Here is a 23,940-nt window from a genome sequence, read left to right as displayed (position 1 = left end):
GATGACTGCCTGAAGAAAACATGTAAATTTCCACAGTCATTGATGATATGGGGCTGCATGTCAGGTAAAGGCACTGGGGAGATGGCTGTCATTACATCATCAATAAATGCACAAGTTTACGTTGATATTTTGGACACTTTTCTTATCCCATCAATTGAAAGGATGTTTGGGGATGATGAAATCATTTTTCAAGATGATAATGCATCTTGCCATAGAGCAAAAACTGTGAAAACATTCCTTGCAAAAACACACATAGGGTCAATGTCATGGCCTGCAAATAGTCCGGATCTTAATCCAATTGAAAATCTTTGGTGGAAGTTGAAGAAAATGGTCCATGACAAGGCTCCAACCTGAAAAGCTGATCTGGCAACAGCAATCAGAGAAAGTTGGAGCCAGATTGATGAAGAGTACTGTTTGTCACTCATTAAGTCCATGCCTCAGAGACTGCAAGCTGTTATAAAAGCCAGAGGTGGTGCAACAAAATACTAGTGATGTGTTGGAGCGTTCTTTTGTTTTTCATTATTCCATAATTTTTTCCTCAGAATTGAGTGATTCCATATTTTTTTCCCTCTGCTTGGTCTAAAAAAGTAACCGTTACTGACTGCCACAATTTTGTTTTCTTGATTTCTTATAGTGTTTCTTAAAGCCAGGAAGTTGCCATTTGAAATGACTTTAGTTTTGTGTCATGTCGGTGATCTGCTTTTTTTCTACAAAATTAAACAACTGAATGAACATCCTCTGAGGCCGGTGATTCTATAATTTTTGCCAGGGGTTGTTGTAAATTCACCAGTGTAAAACTAACACTGATAGTGTTAAATTAACACAGCCAGTGTACATATGGTCCTACTTTGGTCAGAGTGGGACCATATGTACACTGGGGATTTTACTGTGCAGACACACTTCTATTGGCTGAATCCAGGAAATCATTAAAAATGTGGATCTTAATATTGATCGAGGACAATTGGAAACCCAAATATTGTTTTGTGTGATTATGTGGTGAATTTTCAGTTGCGGTGCTATGACAGTGTTCAGATCTAACTCGAGGCCTGTGTCTGTGGTATTTTGATATGCAATATCCAGAAAATTCGTCTTTTAAATACAATGTTGAAGCACCATCTATAGTGCTGAATATATGTCATCAAGTAAAAGAGTGAGTGCCAGAATGTTGACATGCTAAAGACCAACTTTTACTTGGGAAATATGAGAATTATAACCAATTTTGCTCATTTTAAGACTGAAGATTTTGCTGTATATGTGTTCTGTATTATTCTGTATTGTTCCATCCATCCATCCTTTTTCTAAACCTGGTTACGTTTTCTAAATAAATGTTAGGAATTGTTCTGTGGCTACAGTCAGCGTGAGGTCTATCAGTGCACTCACAGACCTTCGCTTGTTGTTAATCCAAAATTTAAAAGCAGTGCATTTTAAAACATAAGAGGGGTATAAAAGGCAGCAGGTAGGGAAGAACAAAAACAGTTCAGTACAATGCAGCATGTCTCATTTGATTCCCCTCTGTACTGTGGTGTCCCTTCTGTCTGCACTTCATTCTGTCGTAACACGATAACTGAGCTCTGACGTCTTAAAAGGCGTTGCAGGAGAATTGAAGTGCCTGAAGATAAAATTGCAGCAGCTCACAGCGGCTGGAGTGAAATACCATTTTGTCTCACTCAAGATGGATTCCACAGTGAGGTTTCAGAGGACCAGCGCAGAATCAAAATGGAGAAACCTGGGGGGGTTGGGTAGGGGAGGGGGGACGACAAAAAAAAAACAACAAAAAACAGTCCATGTGTGGAGCAAACTCACTGGAATGAATGTATGAATATTTATTTTACTTTTAAATGGTACACATTGTATTGCAAGTTTGAAAATAATGAATATTTCTTAATTATTACTTAGATTTTGATAATTTCATGTGATGTGAAAAGTATTCATAATTTTACATCATTTAAAAAGCATTCAAAAGCTAAACTGAACACAACCAATGATATAGTTTTTTTTTGCATCTGCTTGGTACATAACCAGTGAAAATGTGGCTACAAAGAAAAGACTGTAATAAACGTACATGCGATTTTTGCATTAGACATCCTCAACCTCAGCAAATTCAATTCTATGAATCGTCACACACCCGCTGTCTTCCACAAGCACAGACATGATAATGTGGTAAAGTTGCAAGCCTCCGTCTCCTTATGGATTTCACTTGCTGGTTACCCATCTAAACGGCCTGTATTTAAACCAGTGAAACCCCTTCAGGACATCAAATAGTGAAATCGGTTGTCGGTTCTATCTAGGTCAGTGCTTACAATAGCTATGCACCCCCCCCCCCCCCCCCCTGCATCTTTCTGTGCTCTTTGTATTTTAGTAACCCTGCAAGGTTGATTTCCTTTTCATGTATAAACATCAAAAAATATATAAAAGGCTAAAAAGGCATATTGCACATATTAGTCTAATGAAGAATACTTTGTGTGAGTGTGTGTGTAATGTAAAGCACACCTACACCATCTTGTATTCTGTCAAAAACACTGTCGGAGTTGTTACTCAACAACTGGACATCACAGCTGCAGCACATATCCCGTGTTTTGACAGACGCGCGTGTGTGTGCTTGATTGGAAATATATAAAATCATACACTCAACAAAAATATAAACGCAACACTTTTGGTTTTGCTCCCATTTTGTATGAGATGAACTCAAAGATCTAAAACTTTTTCCACATACACAATATCACCATTTCCCTCAAATACGAGGTCTGTCAATAAAGTATAGGTCCTTTTTATTTTTTTCAAAAACTATATGGATTTCATTCATATGTTTTTACGTCAGACATGCTTGAACCCTTGTGCGCATGCATGAGTTTTTCCACGCCTGTCGGTGACGTCATTCGCCTGTGAGCACTCCTTGTGGGAGGAGTCGTCCAGCCCCTCGTCGGAATTCCTTTGTCTGAGAAGTTGCTGAGAGACTGGCGCTTTGTTTGATCAAAATTTTTTCTAAACCTGTGAGACACATCGAAGTGGACACTGTTCGAAAAATTAAGCTGGTTTTCAGTGAAAATTTTAACAGCTGATGAGAGATTTTGAGGTGATACTGTCGCTTTAAGGACTTCCCACGGTGCGAGACGTCGCGCAGTGCTCTCAGGCGCCGTCATCAGCCTGTTTCAAGCTGAAAACCTCCACATTTCAGGCTCTATTGATCCAGGACGTCGTGAGAGAACAGAGAAGTTTCAGAAGTCGGTTTCAGCATTTTATCCGGATATTCCACTGTTACACTGATACACAACACGTAACGCGTACATAAAAAGTTGGCTCACTTCAACTTTTGTCGTGTCAGTTGACGCGCGCTGCTCTCCAAATTCGGCAGTGCGTCCTCATCAAGCTGGCTGCTTTGGCTGCTGTTCATTGTTGTACTATCCATGAGAAAATTATCCGGAATATCCATATTGGGACCAACACACACTTCTCGCCTTTTTATCTTTTCTTCTGTGGACAGTTCTTGGGATGCACACTATGACGTCATTTGTTTACGCACAGCGGGCAGGTATAGCCAGGTAGCGTCGCCGTAAATATACACTACCGGCCTAGCAATGCCTCAGTAAAGTGATAATAATGCCAAATATCCATGAATTTAAGAAGAAGGGCCTTTATTGTCATGGTACATACATTAATACATACAAAGACATTTGTCATCTGCATTTAAAGCATCCTAATTACAGTCAAACAAAATTCAACCACTAAAAGCAGTTGGCAGCCACCGGCCAGTGCCCGCGGACCAACCCCAGATGTGGACAAGCTGCCTTTGTCAGGTACAGAGAAAGGAGTGGACCCTAATTACCATGTTTCTGATAGTGGGAGGAAACCAGAGTCCCCAGAGGAAACTCACACAGACAAGGGGAGAACATGCAAACTCCACACAGAATGTAACTGGCCATATGTGTAATCAAACACCAGACCTTCTTACTGTGATTCAAGAGTGTTAACCACTGAGCCACCATGTTCAATGATTATTGGCTTGAAAATCAACAATCATTTCTGCAGCTTGGCTCAGCACTGAAGCACAAAGCTCTGTGATTGTGTTGTGTGAACCAGCAGACTTTAGCGCTGACTACACGCTCCTTTAAGCCTTAATGATTGGTAAACACAGACATGAATTTTTATTCATTCATTAGTTTTTTAAACCCCCCATATTCTAATTAGTGGCTAGTCAAATTTTTTTTTAATGTAAAACTGTAAAAATCTTTGTATCATGAACTCTTTTATCTAGATTTTTACTTTGAAAGAACATATTTGTAAATGAAAATATTCCAGGGCAAACTCTTACTCAAATAAGATAATTCGATTGTGCAAAATCAGTTTTTAGTTACCTACAACCCCTGGTGTTTCCATAATTTTTGCCAGGGGTTGTATTCATGTTAAGTCCCTTCAGCTTCTTCCTTTTTTCCACACTGTGTCACCACAGCAGCCAATGACTCCCTCAGAGTGATCATAGCTATCTTGGTGGCTTCCCTCACAACTCTTCTTCGTGCACTCATTGTTTGAGAACTGCCTTCTCCAGACATATTTATCATACAGTAGCATACTGTTTGTTTTTCTTAATGGTTGATGTAAATGAAGTCTAAGACATACCCCTGACATCTTCACTGACTTGGAAATGCTTATGTATCCATTCCCTGAAAACTAGCTTTTAACTCTACATTTAGAATTATGCTAGTTTGTCTAATTACTTATGGCCTCTGAAACTTGCGGTGTGTATAAAGTGAAATTCCTAAATTGTTGTTACAATAACCAAATGGCCTCTGTGTGCATGCGTGTGTGTGTGTGTGTGTATGGCTTTGATCATGGCAAAACTGGGGAGAGCTGACACTTGCTGTTTGGTATGCTTATGTATTTTGGGTAAAAGATGAACGCTGTGAAAATGGAACATTGTTAGGACAAATATTTTTTGAGAAATTAGCTATTCTAGCTAACAAGAAAACAATGAACATTGTGGTGGAATGCAACATTGGAGTTCGGCGTTTTGGGGTTTTAAATGTTGTTGTGATTCATGTTAGTTTAACAGTGTTGTTAGTGTTATTTGATTATTGTGTTCAATTGGTTTAATCAGTTTAATTAAGTGTCATGTTGGTACCATGAGTGAAATGTGTATTGCTTCAAATGTCTTCCAGAACCCTTTGTGAAATTAAAAGCACCTGCTTACAGCAGGTTGCAGAAAAGACAAAAAGCTGTGTGTGTGCGTGCATGCAGGTTTGATCACGTACAAACTGTGGAGAGCTTACATTTGCCGTTTGGTGTGCTTATGTATTTTGGGTCAAGGATGGACAGTGCCAAAACTGAACGTTGATAAGACTGATATTTTTAGAGAAGCTACATATATTAGCTAACAACACTGAACAATGGACACTGATATTTACATTCTTTACTCAAACACCGGGGGGAGATCATCTATACATTAAAAGTGTGAGTGCATGTGTGCATGCGTGAGTTTATTTAGTAAGTTCAATGTCAGTACATAATATAATTGTAAATACGTTAAAAATACATGAATGACACAAGAAAGTGAAAACACTTATTTCCATTGTGGTCCATTTAAAATCAAAGACAACACAAAAGTAATGATAAAATAATAATCCTGATAATAATAATAATAATAATAATAATAATAATAATAATAATAGTGTGTATATGATCTCAAGAACCTAAAAATTTATAAATACATAAGACAGTAAATTAACAATAAAAATTATGTAATTAACAAGAAATAAAAAAAAACTGTTGAGGTCTAAGGTTCTAAAAGCATTCTGGACTCACACACCATTCTAACTCATTATAGAAACTTTGCATATTACCACCCTTGAAAAATGTCAGCTACCTGTTTTATAAACACTACCCAATCTAGAGCCTGTGGATTTCCACGGCCAACACGCAAAATTTTTATTAAACCCCTTGAATTGAAGCTGTAAGTTGACATTACAAGTTGTTTCATTTCATATAAACTCATATGACAAAAATGACCATTGTCCATTTACTTGGACCTGAGTGTACATACAGTACGAGGGCTGTCAATAAAGTAACGGTCCTTTTTATTTTTTTCAAAAACTATATGGATTTCATTCATATGTTTTTACGTCAGACATGCTTGAACCCTCGTGCGCATGCGTGAGTTTTTCCACGCCTGTCGGTGACGTCATTCGCCTGTGAGCACTCCTTGTGGGAGGAGTCATCCAGCCCCTCGTCGGAATTCCTTTGTCTGAGACGTTGCTGAGAGACTGGCGCGTTGTTTGATCAAAATGTTTTCTAAACCTGTGAGACACATCGAAGTGGACACGGTTCGAAAAATTAAGCTGGTTTTCAGTGAAAATTTTAACGGCTGATGAGAGATTTTGAGGTGCGGCACAGGAAAAACACCTCCGTGTTGATAACCATTTGTAAAATCCAGGCGGCTTTTGATGGCTTTCAGTGGAGTGAGTATATGAGAAATTGTTTAACAGGCAGGACATGTTCCAACTTGTCCTTAAGGCTTTCAACAGAGGTGTTTTTCCTGTGGTGGAGCGTCGCGGCGGCTGCGTCCCGACGCGCGGACCCGTCCGCACGTCTTTCATTAAAAAAATCTCCTTTAACAGTGGAATATCCAGATAAAATGCTGAAACCGACTTCTTCTGAAACTTCTCTGTTCTCTCACGACGTCCTGGATCAATAGAGCCTGAAATGTGGAGGTTTTCAGCTTGAACAGGCTGATGACGCCGCCTGAGAGCGCTGCGCGACGTCTCGCACCGTGAAAAGTCCTTAAAGCGACAGTCTCACCTCAAAATCTCTCATCAGCCGTTAAAATTTTCACTGAAAACCAGCTTATTTTTTCGAACCGTGTCCACTTCGATGTGTCTCACAGGTTTAGAAAAAATTTTGATCAAACAACGCGCCAGTCTCTCAGCAACTTCTCAGACAAAGGAATTCCGACGAGGGGCTGGACGACTCCTCCCACAAGGAGTGCTCACAGGCGAATGACGTCACCGACAGGCGTGGAAAAACTCACGCATGCGCACAAGGGTTCAAGCATGTGTGACGTAAAAACATATGAATGAAATCCATATAGTTTTTGAAAAAAATAAAAAGGACCCTTACTTTATTGACAGCCCTCGTATATTCACAGGCCATTTTCTGCTGTGCATTTGTGTACAACTGGAAAAACAACACACGCACAAGCGTGAAAATTCATTACGGTAAACATAATGCCCTTGTTTGCTGCCTAAGTAGTCCTGATAATCGTTTGTTTTTTCATTGTGACAAGTATATTTTCATATTAATGAGGACATTACATTATGCTCTGCTTACAGTCAATCAAATTACAGCTGCAGAAGTGAAAGTCTCCCCCAGAAAATAATCCCTCATGAGCCAGTTTGCATACTGTATTGTCTGTCTGAGTCTTCTGGCATTTGTTTGCAGCCTTATAAAAGTAAATTAAAAAAGCAAAATGTTTGTATTTCAGAAATAGTTTGGATAAAAATGTAAATGTTTCCATGTACCTTTTTTGGCGCTGTTTCTCCTGTGGCATTAAAGGATGCTCACCAATGCACAGTGAAGACAATCTGCTGTAAATTGCTTTTTCTATCAGTTTTGACATCAGTCGGCTCCAACGGGAGCGTGGGTTTCCATGTAAAGGCAGAGAGGAAGCCTTCTTTCCATATGGATGCTGACATCCCCACTCAGCCTGGTTTGATCTGCAGAATTAACATAATATTACTGTACATACAGAACCGGCTGTGACAGGCATAAAGTGATCAGCTTTACCTAACAGACACTGACACCAGGAGGTTACCAGAATAGACGGAATGAAAGATCAGACTGTCAAAACTGTGAGATGTCAAAATCTGATATATAGATCTCATTTTCTGAATATCTGAGGGGGGTTGATGGGGGCAAAGATGATGTGATGGGATGAGCAGGATGGATGCCCAACACCAGGCTGTGGATTATTATGGTAATCATATAAACTAACAAGGACTGTCACAATGATTAAATGACTAATCAGGTGATTAATGCAATGATTTATCATATTCTTCATTGAATGTTCAGCTTTGACCTTGGTGCTTTGTGTTAGTTGTCATATATACATACCAGCAAACAATAAAGAGAAATTGGACATAGGCAATGGTTTTTAGTGTAGCAGTAAGCTGATACTCTCAGGCACAACCACATGTTCCTGTATTTTAAAAATATAACGCAATGATAAAACACACAGTAAAATCACCAGTGTAAAACCAACACTGACAGTGTTGAATTAACACCACCAGTGTACATATGGTCTGATTCTAGTCAGGGTGGGACCATATGTTCACTGTCGGTGTTAATTTAACACTGGTGATTTTACTGTGTATGCTTGGCCATATGAGCATTGTCTTTTTATAATTTGCAGTTGGTATCCCAGTGAAAAGTGTGTATATGTAGGGATTAAACAACTCGAAGCCGTGCATTATACGGTTTGAATGCACGACCCGGAGTCTAAAACACCACGACACGAAGTGGAGTCCATTCAAATCGTATAATGCACGGCTTCAAGTTGTTTAATCCGATTATACCATGGTCCCACACAGTGAGCTAACACACAAATATTTATTTAAGTTAACAGAACTTGATAAAAATGTGTGAGTATTTGGGACTATTTTATACCAGTCTCAAGATATTTTGTCTCCGAAGCACTTACCGTGTCTGCGGGCTCGCGCCGCAGCGGGCCACTCACACCGCCCCCCCCTGTGCTGTATGGAGCTGCGGCCAACTCTGGTAACAGGTCCAGAAACAAAACTCGCTGTTTTGATGTGGAGCGCTCCGGCCGCCCGCAAGGATAGAACCATTCTCTTGTTCTTTCCTGTCTTCAATCTTGTCCAGTTTGTCCAATGTTAAATCTTTACGCCGTTGCTTTTGCTGTTCTTCTCGTCTGCTCTCTCTCCCCTTTCCATTCCTCAAATGTTTTATTTTGGCCAAAAATATTAAAATTCACTTGGAAATCCATGTTTTATCGCGTTTCTGTCATTTACCTGTCAAAACACAGCTGATCTGCGCCAATTGATTTGCATGTTGCTATGGTGACGAGCAGAGTGGAGTGATTATAACAGTGACTTAACTCGCAGAACTACATGTGCGTATACACGAAAATAATGCACACCAGTTAGACATGGAATTCTCACTGACCATGGTGTGTATATATATATATATATATATCGGCCACTATCTTCCTTGCTTGCCCAGGTCCTGTAGGGATGGCAGATTGCAGGTGATAACCTTCTCTGCTGCGTGGATGATATGCTATGCAGTCTGCTCCTGTTCTTAGCAGTGGCAGCAGCGTACCAGACAGTGATAGAGGAGGAGATGATGGAATCAGTGACGGCAGTGTAGAAGTTCACCCTCATTGTTTTTGGCAGGTTGAACTTCCTCAGCTGCCGCAGAAAGTACATCCTCTGTTGTGCTCTCTTGGTGAGAGAGCTGATGTTCAGCTTCCACTTGAGGTCCTGGGTGATGGTGATCCCCAGGTAATGAAGGACTCCACAATGGCAACTGGGGAGTTACACAGAGTGATGGGGTTGGCCAGGACTGGGTTTTTTCTGAAGTCAACAACCATCTCCACTGTCTTGAGGGCGTTGATCTCCAGGTTGTTCTGCTAACACCGGAACACCAGGTGACCGATCACCTGTCTGTAGGCAGACTAGCCCCCATCAGAGATGAGTCTGTTGAGGGTTCGCAAACTTCAGGAGCTTAACAGACTGGTGGCTAGAGGTACAGCTGTTGGTGTACAGGGAGAAGAGTAGAGGGGAAAGAACACAGCCTTGGGGGAATCCGGTACTGATGGACCATGTGTTGGAGACGTGCCCTCCCAGCTTTACGTGCTGCCTTCTGTTGGACAGGAAGTCAGTGAGCCACCTGCAGGTGGAGTCGGGCACACCGAGCTGGGAGAGCTTGTCCTGCATCGTACTGAAAGCAGAGATGAAGTCCACAAACAGAAACCTGGTGTAGATTACTGGGGAATCCAGAGGCTGGAGGATGAAGTGGAGGGCATGTTGACAGTGTTGTCTACCGACATGTACCTACACTAGTAGTTTACCACCACCAATGTGAGAATGTGTGTGTGAATGAATAATGCAACTTGTAAAGTGCTTTGGGTGTCTTGAAAAGTGCTCTCTAACTCCAAGTCATTATTATTATTAGTTTGTATGTTCCCCCTGTGTTCACATGGGTTCCCTCCCGGTGCTCCAGCTTTCTCCCACTTCCAGCGACATGCGGGATCGGTGAATTGGCCACTAAACTGACCGTAGGTGTGATGTGAATATGAATGTTTGTCTCTCTATATGGTTGGTGTCCAGGGTGAACCTTGCCTCATGCCCTATTATTGCTGGGATAGACTCCAGCCCCCCGTGACCCTTGACTAGAGTAAGCGGGAATACAAAATGCATGACTGCATGCAAATGAGGTGGGCTTCATAGATAATTGGTAAAGCTTCTGGGGAAAACCTGGTCTTGTTAGGAGAGACGGCATCCATCCCACTTTGGATGGAGCAGCTCTCATTTCTAGAAATCTGGCCAATTTTCTTAAATCCTCCAAACCGTGACTATCCAGGGTTGGGACCAGGAAGCAGAGTTGTAGTCTGCAGCTTCTCTCCCCCTGCCATTCCCTCATTACCCCATCCCCGTAGAGACGGTGCCTGCTCCCAGACCACCAATAACCAGCAAAAATCTATTTAAGCATAAAAATTCAAAAAGAAAAAATAATATAGCACCTTCAACTGCACCACAGACTAAAACAGTTAAATGTGGTCTATTAAGAATTCTAGAATAGAATTTAAAATTCTTCTTCTTACTTATAAGGTTTTGAATAATCAGGTCCCATCTTATCTTAGGGACCTCATAGTACCATATCACCCCAATAGAGCGCTTCGCTCTCAGACTGCAGGCTTACTTGTAGTTCCTAGGGTTTGTAAGAGTAGAATGGGAGGCAGAGCCTTCAGCTTTCAGGCTCCTCTCCTGTGGAACCAGCTCCCAATTCAGATCAGGGAGACAGACACCCTCTCTACTTTTAAGATTAGGCTTAAAACTTTCCTTTTTGCTAAAGCTTATAGTTAGGGCTGGATCAGGTGACCCTGAACCATCCCTTAGTTATGCTGCTATAGACTTAGACTGCTGGGGGGGTTCCCATGATGCACTGAGTGTTTCTTTCTCTTTTTGCTCTGTATGCACCACTCTGCATTTAATCATTAGTGATTGATCTCTGCTCCCCTCCACAGCATGTCTTTTTCCTGGTTCTCTCCCTCAGCCCCAACCAGTCCCAGCAGAAGACTGCCCCTCCCTGAGCCTGGTTCTGTTGGAGGTTTCTTCCTGTTAAAAGGGAGTTTTTCCTTCCCACTGTCGCCAAGTGCTTGCTCACAGGGGTTCGTTTTGACTGTTGGGGTTTTTATGTAATTATTGTATGGCCTTGCCTTACAATATAAAGCACCTTGGGGCAACTGTTTGTTGTGATTTGGCGCTATATAAATAAAATTGATTGATTGATTGATTGATGACTGAATGAATGAATTGAATCCAAAGGGGCTGCTAGACAAGAGACATCCATGAGTTAAGAAATGTAACAAGCATCCAGAATGAGATTCTTGAGCAGTACAATACCTATCAAGAAAGACGTGTTGGGCAACAAACTCTTTATGCCACAACTGATTCAATATGACAAACCTATTTTTGCCATTTTGAACCTTCTCTGTTTCAGGACAAAGATATCTCATCACATCTATGGGGGCTCTGTATATTCTTGACGTTCTGCCCGAGGATGGGCTGAATAACTATCGCTGCACCACACGGCACCGTTACACTGGCGAGACTCGCCAGAGCAACAGCGCACGTCTAATTGTATCAGGTCAGTACTCAATTCAGACACATATTATTGCAGTTGTTAAAACGATAAATGTTTATAGGTTATATTTAATCCAATTGCACTCACTTGGGGTAAAAAATTATATGTAATTTTGTATGAGCTGGGAAAATGGAATAATGATCAGCTGCTGTTCTGTTCTTTGTTGCCTTTGTCATGGAATATAAAATGCTTTTTGAGCTCAGATGTACCTGATCTATGTATATCTCCTCTCCCCCACCCAACATAATATACAGTGTATAGAACTGAATCTTGACCCCCAAGAATCAATATTGGATTATATTGTCAGGCAACTGGTAATGCTCTCCACTAATTAACAGTAAATTTTCCAATCCTTTTTACTCTCCAGACCCAACCAATGCTGAGCCAGGCATCTTGGATGGCTTTGACCACAGAGAGGTGATGATTAATCATCGGGTGGAGCTCCCCTGTAAGGCTTCAGGGTACCCACCACCCAAATACCGCTGGCTGAAGGATAACAGCCCGTTGGAGCCCGACAGCCGCTTTCGTCAAACTGTCACGGGGCTGCTGATAGAGAATACACAGGCCAGCGACTCTGGGACATATGTTTGTGAAGTGTGGAACAGTTATGGCAATGCTGAGGTCATGGGTTCCCTGTATGTCAAACGTGAGTCTCTCATTAATGTTATTGTTAAGAGTGGAGATTTTGAAATGTTTGTGGTTGAGCACTGACAAAAACAGCAATCAAAAAATCATTTATAATTGACTGATGGGTACCACTGGACAATGACAATTTGGATTTTTTAAATTTTGAAAAAGTAATTGGTTGGACATTGTGTATATACACTGCAAAAAAGGGGTGTCTAAAAACAAGATAACACTAAATCTGAGAGAAATTGTCTTGCTGCACACACAGATAATTTCATTTGACAAGATGTCTAGAACTGAGATTCTTAAATCTAGAAATAAGCATGTTGAACACTTAAAATAAGAAATCAACCCTTCTAAATCTAAAGTTTTATTAATCTTGGTACACTGCAAATTATTTCGGTCTTACCAAGATTAAAAAAAAAACTTCAGATTTAGACGTGTTAGATCATTTGTACTGACTTTCAAAGTATTGGAACACTTGGTATTTCACATTTTAATTTGTTTATGCAATTTCAAATAAAAAATGCAAAAAATAAAAAAAATTAAAATTATCTACCTTAAACTCAAACTCAAATCAAGTCTCTACAACCTGACATAAATCAATTAAAAAAATATAAAAGCCAAGATGATGAGTTGCATAAGTAATGGAACACTTTGGTATAGTACCTGTAAATAAAGAATAATTAACTGAGCATGAGGTCTGTACAAGAAAATATCAGACTGAGGTGTTGACAGTACATGAGAAAAACACAGAGGTCAGATATCCCAGTACAGACCAAGCAAGAGAGGTTAATAATTCATTTATTATATGGTATTTATATATAAACACGTAAACTTACAGTATCACCTGAATATGAAAGCTGGTGACGGTTTTTGGGCTCGTAGTCAGATGCTAACAGATGATCCGTTCGTTAGCTGGTAAGCTTTCAATCTGTGTGTGTTTTTCTGATGCTGTTTAGATATTTCTGGAGTATGTTCATGTCCGATGTGGTTTTGCTAATTGTGTTTTTAGCTTTGTGGTTTGTAACAAATCTGATACGCATTCCGGACTAACTGTCATAGTAGTTGGTCTGATATGGGAAAATCAGCCAATCAAAGTGCACATAATGCCACAGACATATAATAATCAGTTTTATTATTATTATTATTATTATTATTATTATTACTTCAGACAAGTCAGGGGATGGATACATGAACATTTCCAAGTCACTGAATATGTCTTGGACTTTATTTACATAAGTTATGAATAAATACAATATGGCACTCTATGGTAAATCTGTGTGGAGTAGACAGTTCTCAAAAACTGAGTGACTGTGCAAGAAGGAGAAGAGTGAGGAAAGCCACCAAGACACCCAGACAACCTAGAAGAAGTTATAGGCTTCTCTGGCTGTGATTGGCAAAATTGTGCACAGTGCATGTTTTGCATTTTGTATCCCCAGTTAAGCCGTGGTCACAACCGCCGTACTTGCACGTGCATGCAGTCTACTTGCAAAAACATGGGCTAAATTTGGAGATCCGTACGTCGTAAGTACTGCCTCAGTACGAATGTAGGAGCACGCAGACACATGCAGACACACTGTAGAGGTTATAGTGCATGCAGAACTTTCACTGCGGTCAGGCTGCAGATTCACCAGCAGTACAGATGACGCACGTTGTGAGTACTGCCTCAGTACGGATTCAAAGCAGCACAGTTTCATTCAATTACTATTGAATTAACCAAATCCGTACGGAGGCAGTGGGCTACTCACTACATACTACGGAATTAAATTGTAGGTATCAGATCTTGAAGATTGTGAGACACATAAACTTGGACTTTATTTCCAAACTTCAGCAACACAGACACGCCACAGCTTCAGTCTGATAACTAGCTGTAACTTTTCGAGGCAAGTAAACATTCGTACAACTGACCGCTGCAGGATGGACATGCTCATGCATCGCCGACGCCGAAAAACACCTGCCGCTCCGGTCCCGCTCATAACACACACATCAAAAGAAAAGCCAACCCCACACACACACACACTGCTTTATTGTCAGCTCTCTTTATCGTTACACTCCTAGAGATGTACGTTGAACGTACTACCCTCCCTCCTCTTGCTACTGCCTCCGTACATTTTCACAAAAACGTAGTGGCCGTGGCATCTGCAGAAAACGTACGGCGAAAAAAAAAAACGGTGGGTTGTGACCAGTGCTTTATACAGTGATTTTCTTTCACCAAAACATCAACTCTAGGCTTGCATCTCACATGTACCTTCTGGCAAACTGTAGCTGAACTTTCAGGTCTTCTTTTTAAGAACACCCTTTTTTTTTTTTTTTTTTTTTTTTTTGCAGTGCAGTTAGATCCAGCATAGTTGAGCAGTGACACTTTTTTTGGTCTCTAAAACCCACAACAGTGGAGCTAAAATTAAACAGTCAAGTTGCTTGTAGTGTAGACTTCCATCCTGAATTCCGTTGTTTTAACAAAAATGTCATATTAACCATTTAGGAATTACAGTCATTTTTGCCCAAGCCCATCAAATATGACCATCAGGTATTGCGAAGGCTTTGCGTCCGCCCATCCGTCTGTTTGTGTTCAGCATAAGTCCAGTCCTATTACTGCCAGAGTCTTCAATTCAGAGAGAACATTCTTGAGACACAGACCTTGGACAACTTCAAAGATGACTAACCTTGACATATTTTAAGAGGTATTTTAAAAGGTTAAATGTCACATTCTGTTCAAATCTGTTCCTTTTTTTGTTTTTGACTGGCGGTGGGTGACAGCCAATCAGAGCAGAGCTGCACCGTAACATCAGCGGCTGGTCTTCCCAAACCCGCTTTGTTTTGTGTGTTTATATGCATGTTCTCATATATTATGTAAAAGCTAACGATAAATAAACACTTCTAAAACTGAAAACACTGTTTTTGGAACCGAATAACACCTCTGAAATTATTTACAAGACATTTCGTGTACCATAGTGTGGTGACGTCACAGGCTGGTCTAGGTAGCTGCAAAACTCCATTTTGTTTGTGTGTAAATATAACCGCTTCATCACAAATTACGTAAAAAGCTAGCGAGAAGTAAACACTTCTAAAACTGAAAATGCTGTTTTTGTAACCTGATAACGCCTCTGGAGTCATTACAACACATTTCGTGGATGTCAGTGTGCATGCTAACTTCCACTAACTCAAAGCTAACTTCTGCTATTGTCAACATGTACAAATTGTGCGTAAGACAATAGGATCTTAATAATTAATTAAACAACTTCAAATTATAAAGAACACAATGCTCATACGGCCTTTCTGAAGAAGTCCAAAATGAGCCTCAGACACTTATTCCTGGATTCCATAGCGTATTGCGTCTGTGACTTCCCCAGGCAAGACCTGTAAACATTTACAGCTGAGTGGGCTGAGACAATGTAGATAAAGGACACAGACAGGTAGCTTTTCTGTGACTCAAATCCCGGTCTACATTATAGTAGTTCAACTCCTTATTCCACTGAGATCCCCAATCTGCATTGTTAGACATTTTCAGAGACCATGTGTAAAAGACGAATAATGGCTATTAATACAAATCATCACATTTTGCAGCCAATTTTCTTTAGACAAGTCAGGGGATGGATACCTGAACATGCCAAGTCACTGAAAATGTTTTGGTCTTCAATTCTATTAATCATTAATAAATACAAACAGTAGTAGGAAGTAGGAGACAGCTATTGAAAAGAAAGAGACTGGTGAGGGAAGCCACCAAGACATTTGCTGTTGCCTCCCCAGTCACACCTTCACAGTGGGGTGACACAGATGATTTTAACATAAGAAAACATTTCAAATGTAGGTTTGAGCCGTACCTTCTGGCAAACTAGCTAAAATTTCACATCTTTTTTTTAAGAACCAGATAGAGTTAAAATTACACTTTTAAATAGTTCAATAACACTTGGAGAGATTTGAATCAACACTGTTACAATAAACTGTGACAACCAACTCTCAAACTGTGTTGGGTTTAACACAGAAAGTGTTAAACAAAACTTTAAATCATTTCTGAACACTTGCTTTTGCTGTTTACAAAATGTGTTTTTTTGTTGCTGCAGAACCCTTGAAGGCCATGGTCAGCCCTCGGAAGGTGAAGGGCAGCGTGGGTAGTAAGGTGTCTCTGTCCTGTAGCGTGAGTGGCTCAGATGAATACGAGTTATCTTGGTACCGCAATGGAGAGATCATCTACCCTGGCAACAACGTTCGCTTCACTGGGATCAACCGGGAGAACCTCATCATGGAGGGAATGTCAAAGAGTGACGGTGGAGCCTACCAGTGTTTTGCCAGGAAAAATAAGATGTCTGCACAGGACTTTGTACAAGTCATCCTTGAAGGTAAAATGTGATTTTTGCCGGTGTAGCAGCATGCAGTGTTCATGTACAAATGCTTTACCAAAGCTCAGCTGTAGAAGTTGCTCTCTGCATAATCTGTGCTGTAGTACAAACACATTTAGGCCTTGAAGATCAGTGCAGGTTTTATGTGTTAATGGCACCCTGCTGTGCCTCTGTCCTATATGGTACCATGAGTGAGATGGTCCCAAGCACACACTTACTAAAATGCATGCGCACACAGCCTTCATTCCAAGAGCTTACCATGGCAGTGTTGCCGAGGCAACAGTCTCCTGTGGCTGGGGAGCTGTTAAAAGAAGATATTGATCATCTATAATCATGTGGAACAGACCAAGATTATCAGAGAGCAGCAGCAGGCAGACAGACATTTCAAAAGCTTTCCTCTCTCCTCATGTCTGGAACTAAAGGTCCTGGATCACTGTTCATAATGAAACCTACAGCAGCATTGTGGTTCTGACTCACAACGCTGAAACACCAAAATCAAACAAAAAGCAACAGGAAATCATAGATACATGCATACATACGTTATAAAGATGGGACAGTTTGGAAAATGGAAAAAACAACAAACAGATTCTGATGTTTACTTTGACTTCCATTTTATTGCAGACTGTATGAACCCAAGATATTTCATGTTTTGTGTGGTCAATTTAATTTCATTTGTTAATGTACATCCATTCCTGCATTTCAGAACTGCAACACATTCCAAAAACATTTGGGATGCTAAAGCATTTGTGACTTTGTCATGTTTCAGTTTCTTCTAACAACACTTAAGATGTTTTGGCTTTGAAAGTACAATGCAATGTTTCAGGTGTCATTTTCTCCCATTCTGCTGCAGATACATCTTAAGATGTGCAACAGTACAGGGTAGTCATTTTTGCATTTCTTCTTTCCATTCATTCTCTATTGAGAAAAGGTCAGGACTGCAGGAAGGCTGGTCCAGTATCCATAACTTCCTCATCTACAGCCATAACTTTGTAATGTGTGCAGAATGTGGTTTTGCATTGTCTTGTTGAAAAATGCATGGACATTCCTATATAGGTTGCTGTCTCGAAGGCAACATATGTTGCTGTAAAATCTCAGTTTACTCTTCGGAGTTAATGCTGCCATGACAGAAGTGTAAAGTACCTTTGCCAAGGGCACTGGCACAGCTACCATGACAGACCCTGGGTTTTGGACTTGTTGCAGATAACAAGTTGCTGGATGGTCACTTTCATCGTGCAGCATATGGTGTCCATTTCTTCCCAAAAGAATCTGCAATACTGATTCATCTGAACACAGCACATATTTCCATTGTGTGATGTCTTAAGCAGATGCATCTGAGTCCAGAGAAGTTGATGCCACTTCCGGAAAAGATTAACAAAAGGTGTCTGTTTTAAGTGACATCATTTTTCTTGGTCACTATTGTTTCATGAATCATGTTGGTCTTCACTTCTAAGGCATATTATGTTGCCTTCTGCCAAGGAGATTATATTTTCTAATACCAATTATTTATTTATTTATTTATTTTTGCACTGAATGACTCATAACATTCAGTCACAGACAGTCCAAACTATACCTTTTTGGAATCTTTGTGATCAGACAGATAATATGGTATAGTTTTCAATATGATTGGAGCATCTTTTAATTTTGACCACTGTGTAATTCTTCAATTAACCCCTACCTGGCTAAAAATTCAAATGGCCAATCAGTTTTTTTTTTTTTTTCAAAAGAGGAATGTCTAAGGTGTATTTGTGCCGAATTTGGTGCTTCTATCACCATTTGCAGATTCCTCTGTAAATATTATGTTATCTGCTGCACTATTGGATAGGCTGCCAGTTTACTGCAGGAAAAACTATCAGTTTTCATGAAATATGGTGGATGTGTGGGTCATGGGATAAGGAAGAACTCATTATCCTTTGGAGAGTATCTAGGTTAAGGGGTGGATCCAGGAATTTTCTTCCTCTTTATCATTGCTATTGTACATAGGACATTTTTTTAAACTAATTTCTCAGGAAATATTACTTGGATCTTTATGAAATTCAGGCATATTTATAGAGAAAATGCCAGAGGGGTGTTGAATTTAGCCCAGATCCAGCTTAAAGTGTGGCTCCAATGTAATAATGTAAGTTTTTTCATGGCATGGTCTTAATTCAATAACTGCAGGGTTTAAAAAATGGACTGCTGGACTGGGTAGAGGTCTGCTTTGTCTGAGTGCCATCTTGCTTTTTAAATGTACAGTATTTAAGGCAAGTACTCACAATTCATCTTCTTACAGGTTGTTAAATTAAATATGATATATTGCCGCAGCTGTCAAGAACATACCATGTTAATCAGGTTTATGGTACTTGGACATCGACCCATCCACCAGAATCATAATCATAACGCGAGTTGATGTCAGAATTTATAGAGTGTGAGTTTTGGCCAGCCTGAGTATGAGGGTGGTCTGTTTGATACATGGCTCATTTTAAGACTTAGTTTAACATTTAACCCATGTTTTTCCAAAGGCATATTTGATGAAATGTAGCCAAGCATTATTGCACAGTATTCCTGCACTGACCATGGGTCACCTGATCTTAATCACAGATGGTACTCCAAAGATCCTGTCCTCGTTCAGTGAGAAGGTGTTAAATCCAAATGAGCCTGTCTTCCTGGTCTGCAATGTCAAGGGTACACCGCCTCCCAGGTGCACCTGGTCACTGGACGATGACCCTGTCATCAAAGACAGCCACCACCATCTGGGCCACTATGAGACGCATGAGGGCCACGTGGTCAGCCAGCTGAATGTCACGCATGCCCAGGTTCAGGATGGTGGAGTGTACCGGTGCACGTGCAGCAACTCGGCCGGGGTTGTGTACCACCAGGCTCGAATAAACGTAAGAGGTGCTTGTCAAATCAGCTACTCCAAGAACAACAATACACATAACTGTCTGTCTCTCTGTCTGTCCATGTCTCTCCTTCCAACTAGCCCTCTTGCATGTACAGTACATTAGGATTGATTGTTGTTTGGATCCCAAACTAGATGCATTTGCTCTTTCTGACCTGTAGTGTGGTTCCTGCGGAGAAATCTTTAGTTTGGGTATGGACTGGTTTTACTATTTGGTGAGGCATCTTACCCCTCTTGGATGGGAGATCACCTCGGTGTATTTGTCTAACTTTGGGTAGGATAACTGTGAAAGATTTTTTGCAGGCATGGCAGACTTTCTGTGACCAGGTGATTTGATTTTTGTAGTTTATCCATCCATCCATCCATCCATCCATTTATTTTCTTCCGCTTATCCGGAGTTGGGTCGCGGGGGCAGCAGCTCAAGCAAAGCTGCCCAGACCTCCCGATCCACACACACCTCCCCCAGCTCCTCCAGGGGAACCCCAAGGCGTTCCCAAGCCAGCCGAGAGATGTAGTCCCTCCAGCGTGTCCTGGGTCTTCCCCGGGGCCTCCTCCCAGTGGGACGTGCCCGGAACACCTCTCCAGCAAGGCGTCCAGGGGGCATCCGGAAAAGATGCCCAAGCCACCTCAACTGACTCCTTTCGATGTGGAGGAGCAGCGGCTCGACTCCGAGCTCCTCCCGAGTGACCGAGCTTTGTAGTTTATTAACGGCATTAAATTGTGTGCCATTTATGCCACTGTAGCTGATGAGCTGAATGCAAATGCTGGAACCCAACCTGACCACTGGAAGCCAGAAAACAATGTGGTCTTACTATGAAGGGACAAAGACTGTGGCATAGTAACTCATGGAGTATAGACTTTCTGTAAAAAACAAACAAAAAAGCAGAAGTAATGAATTATGTCTTATAGTAATCAGCAATCAACAATTATTTATATAGGCCTTTACAGCAACCTAAAGGGGACCAAAGTGCTTCACATTAAAATCAAAAAGAAAAATTAATGGGAATAAAAGCAAACATGGAGTAAAATCAGAAAGGAACATAAAAGCAAAACATGTTACGGCACCACTCTGCATTAAAATCCATTTTAAATAAATAAGTATTGAGCCTTGATTTAAAAAGCTTAAGGTTAGAAATAGTGCATAAATCAAGGGGATCTTGTTCCACAGTCTGGTGCCAGCTACTGCAAAAGCACAATCACTCCAAAGGTTATATTTTGAACTCGGGACTTTGAGATAACGTCGACAGCAATGCCCTGCTGTAACTGCAGAGAGTTAAAATTTCAGATGGATAAGATGGAGTAAGACCATTCATGGCTTTAAAAACAAAATCTTAAAATCAATTCTAAAGGGAACTGGAAGCCAGCTGGGTGAGTAAAGCACAGGTGTAATATACTTATGTCTACAAGTCTTTATTAAAAGATGAGCAGCAGTATTTTGCACAAGCTGGAGCTGGAAGAGAAGACTGGTTATCATCAGCATAGAGTGCGTTAGAGTAATCAAACCTGGAGCTGATGGAAGCATGAATGGCCTTCCTCAATAGATTATGTCTATTGAGGAAGGGCTGTACTTTTAGTCAGAAGACAGAGGGAACAAACCTTGTTTTGACAACAAAATTTATCTATTGATGAAACGTCAAATCAAAGTTGATCAAAGTCAAATTTCATTCCCACCTCTTAACAGCTAGTTTAATGAACCAGAACATGTTTGAGGCTGCAAAATTCAACATACATGAATGTCCAAACACAATAGCCTAAATTTTACTGTCATTAAGGTAAAGGACATTTTGTGACAGCCACTGCTTTATAGCACAGATAATAAAAATAATGAATTCAGTACATCGCTTTCATTAGTCCTCATAGGCGGATAGATTTGCAGATCATCTTCTTAACAATGAAAGACCAGATTGTGCTAAAGGCCCTTTTCCACATAGTGCGAAGTTTGGTTGAATACAGTGAAACTGTTGTGAAAGTGTAGTGACACGGACCCACAACAGGGGGCGCAAATGAACGGTCAATAGATGAGCCAAAAAGTAACAATTTAATGTTGTGAAGGTGCACAACGAATACACAGACAATCTCAGAATATGATAAGAGTCAATCCACAAAGGTGACGTGTGGGCAGGCTCGAGGATAGAAGACGTCTGTCCTGAGAAGAGCCGGAACCACACGATTTCCGCCACCACCGAACCTGGTGAATACTGGAGCCGCCAAGTCCCGAATTCCCAGGTGATCACCGTCCCCGACTGTCGGATCTGGTACTGCTGGCGAAGAACAAAGACAGTCAAGTGTGGGTGTGTGTACACCCCGTAACAACAACGGTGGGAATGCCACCTCCACCTCTAACACACACTCGTGCAGCATCTGTTTAACCACTTATCTGATGGACGTAGGACGAAACAGTCGCGACCCACGCCGGTCCTCTGGTTGACAGCTGCAAAAGCAATAGCTCTTAGAATCAATTACTACAGGCAGAGAAAGTTACCTCCATTGAAGTACGATATCTCGGCAACGAGATGGAGATGACGTCTGGTCTTTATGGAGTGAGATGCTGTAGAGTAGATGGGTGACAGCTGTCAAGAGATAATGAGTGACAGCTGTCACCCCCGGCTGTGTCCGTGGCGGCAGCGCCCTCTCGTGCCTGAAGCCCGCACTTCAGGCAGGGCACCCACTGGTGGTGGGCCAGCAGTACCTCCTCTTCTGGCGGCCCACACAACAGGACCCCCCCTCAACGGGCGCCTCCTGGCGCCCGACCAGGCTTGTTCAGGTGACGGTGGTAGAAGTCGGCCAGGAGGGCCAGATCCAGGATGAAGCTCCTCTTCACCCAGGAGCGTTCTTCGGGTTCATACCCCTCCCAGTCCACCAAGTACTGGAACCCCCAGCCCATCCGACGGATGTCCAGGAGCCGGCGCACCGTCCAAGCCGGCTCCCGTCGATGATCCGAGCAGGAAGCAGCGCCGGTCCGGGAGCACAGAGGGGTGAGGTGTGGTGAGGTTTGATCCTTGAAACGTGAAAAACCGGGTGGATCCGCAGTGAAGCCAGGAGTTGGAGCTTCACTGCGGCAAGGACTGAGGACTTTGAGGATCTTGTATGGTCCGATATATCTGTCCTTAAGTTTCGGGGAGTCCACCTGGAGGGGGATGTCCTTCGTGGATAGCCACACCTCCTGCCCAGGCTGGTAAGCAGGGGCCGGGGATCGCCGGCGGTCTGCATGGGTCTTCACCCTCGTCCGGGCCTTCAACATGGCAGAACGGGCGGAGCGCCACACCCGACGGCACTTCCGCAGGTGGGCCTGGACCGAGGGCACACCGACCTCTCCCTCCACCACGGGAAACAACGGGGGCTGATACCCCAAACGCACCTCAAATGGGGAGAGGCCGGTGGCAGAGGACACCTGGCTGTTATGCGCATACTCGATCCAGGCCAGATGTTTACTCCAGGCCGTCGGGTGTGCGGACGTCACACAGCGCAGAGCTTGCTCCAATTCCTGATTGGCCCGTTCTGCCTATCCATTGGTCTGCGGGTGATACCCAAACGAGAGGCTCACAGTAGCCCCCAGTTCCCGGCAGAAGCTCCTCCAGATGTGTGAGGAGAACTGGGGACCACGATCAGAGACGATGTCGGTGGGTATCCCATGCAGACGGACGACATGGTGGACCAGGAGGTCTGCTGTCTCCTGGGCTGTTGGGAGCTTCGGGAGGGCCACGAAGTGGGCCGCCTTGGAGAATCGGTCCACTATCGTGAAGATGGTGGTGTTGCCCTGGGACGGCGGGAGGCCCGTGACGAAATCCAGGCCGATGTGGGACCAGGGGCGATGAGGCACAGGTAGCGGCTGGAGAAGTCCTTGGGACCTTTTATGGTCTGCCTTGCCCCTGGCACAGGTGGTGCAGGCCTGGATGTACTCCCGGACGTCGGCCTCCATAGACGCCCACCAGAATCGCTGCCGGACAACTGCCACGGTCCTTCGCACCCCTGGATGACAGGAGAGCTTGGAACCGTGACAGAAGTCCAAGACTGCAGCTCTGGCCTCTGGTGGGACGTACAAACGGTTCTTCGGACCAGTTCCGGGGTCCGGGCTCCGTGCCAGGGCCTCCCGGACGATCTTCTCCATGTCCCAGGTGAGGGTGGCCACGATAGTGGACTCAGGCAGGATGGGCTCCGGTGGATCCGACAGTGCAGTTTTGACCTCCTCTTCGTGTACCCGGGACAAGGCATCTGACCTCT

The 23,940-nt window shown here is 42.3% G+C and overlaps 1 protein-coding gene and 1 long non-coding RNA gene across 2 annotated transcripts in view; one reads left to right on the top strand and one right to left on the bottom strand.

Annotated features, from left to right (window-relative positions):
• dscamb (Down syndrome cell adhesion molecule b) overlaps positions 1–23,940 on the top strand; it is a 498,706-nt gene that overhangs the window by 261,895 nt on the left and 212,871 nt on the right. Inside the window, 4 exon segments of the mRNA XM_034168081.1 lie at positions 11,731–11,877; positions 12,242–12,520; positions 16,566–16,841; positions 19,419–19,715. Coding sequence (XP_034023972.1) covers positions 11,731–11,877; positions 12,242–12,520; positions 16,566–16,841; positions 19,419–19,715 — 999 coding nt within the window.
• Positions 1,286–18,150, bottom strand: LOC117508344. The gene is made up of 3 exons (XR_004560061.1): positions 18,065–18,150; positions 6,671–6,673; positions 1,286–1,298 (listed from the first exon to the last, which is right to left on the bottom strand). It is a non-coding gene; the product is annotated as an uncharacterized LOC117508344 (long non-coding RNA).

This window comes from Thalassophryne amazonica, chromosome 4 (genome assembly GCF_902500255.1).
Source record: "Thalassophryne amazonica chromosome 4, fThaAma1.1, whole genome shotgun sequence".
Taxonomy (NCBI): Eukaryota; Metazoa; Chordata; class Actinopteri; order Batrachoidiformes; family Batrachoididae; genus Thalassophryne; species Thalassophryne amazonica.
Note: the sequence above shows the minus strand (reverse complement) of the source record. Positions and strands in the feature narration are given on the sequence as shown.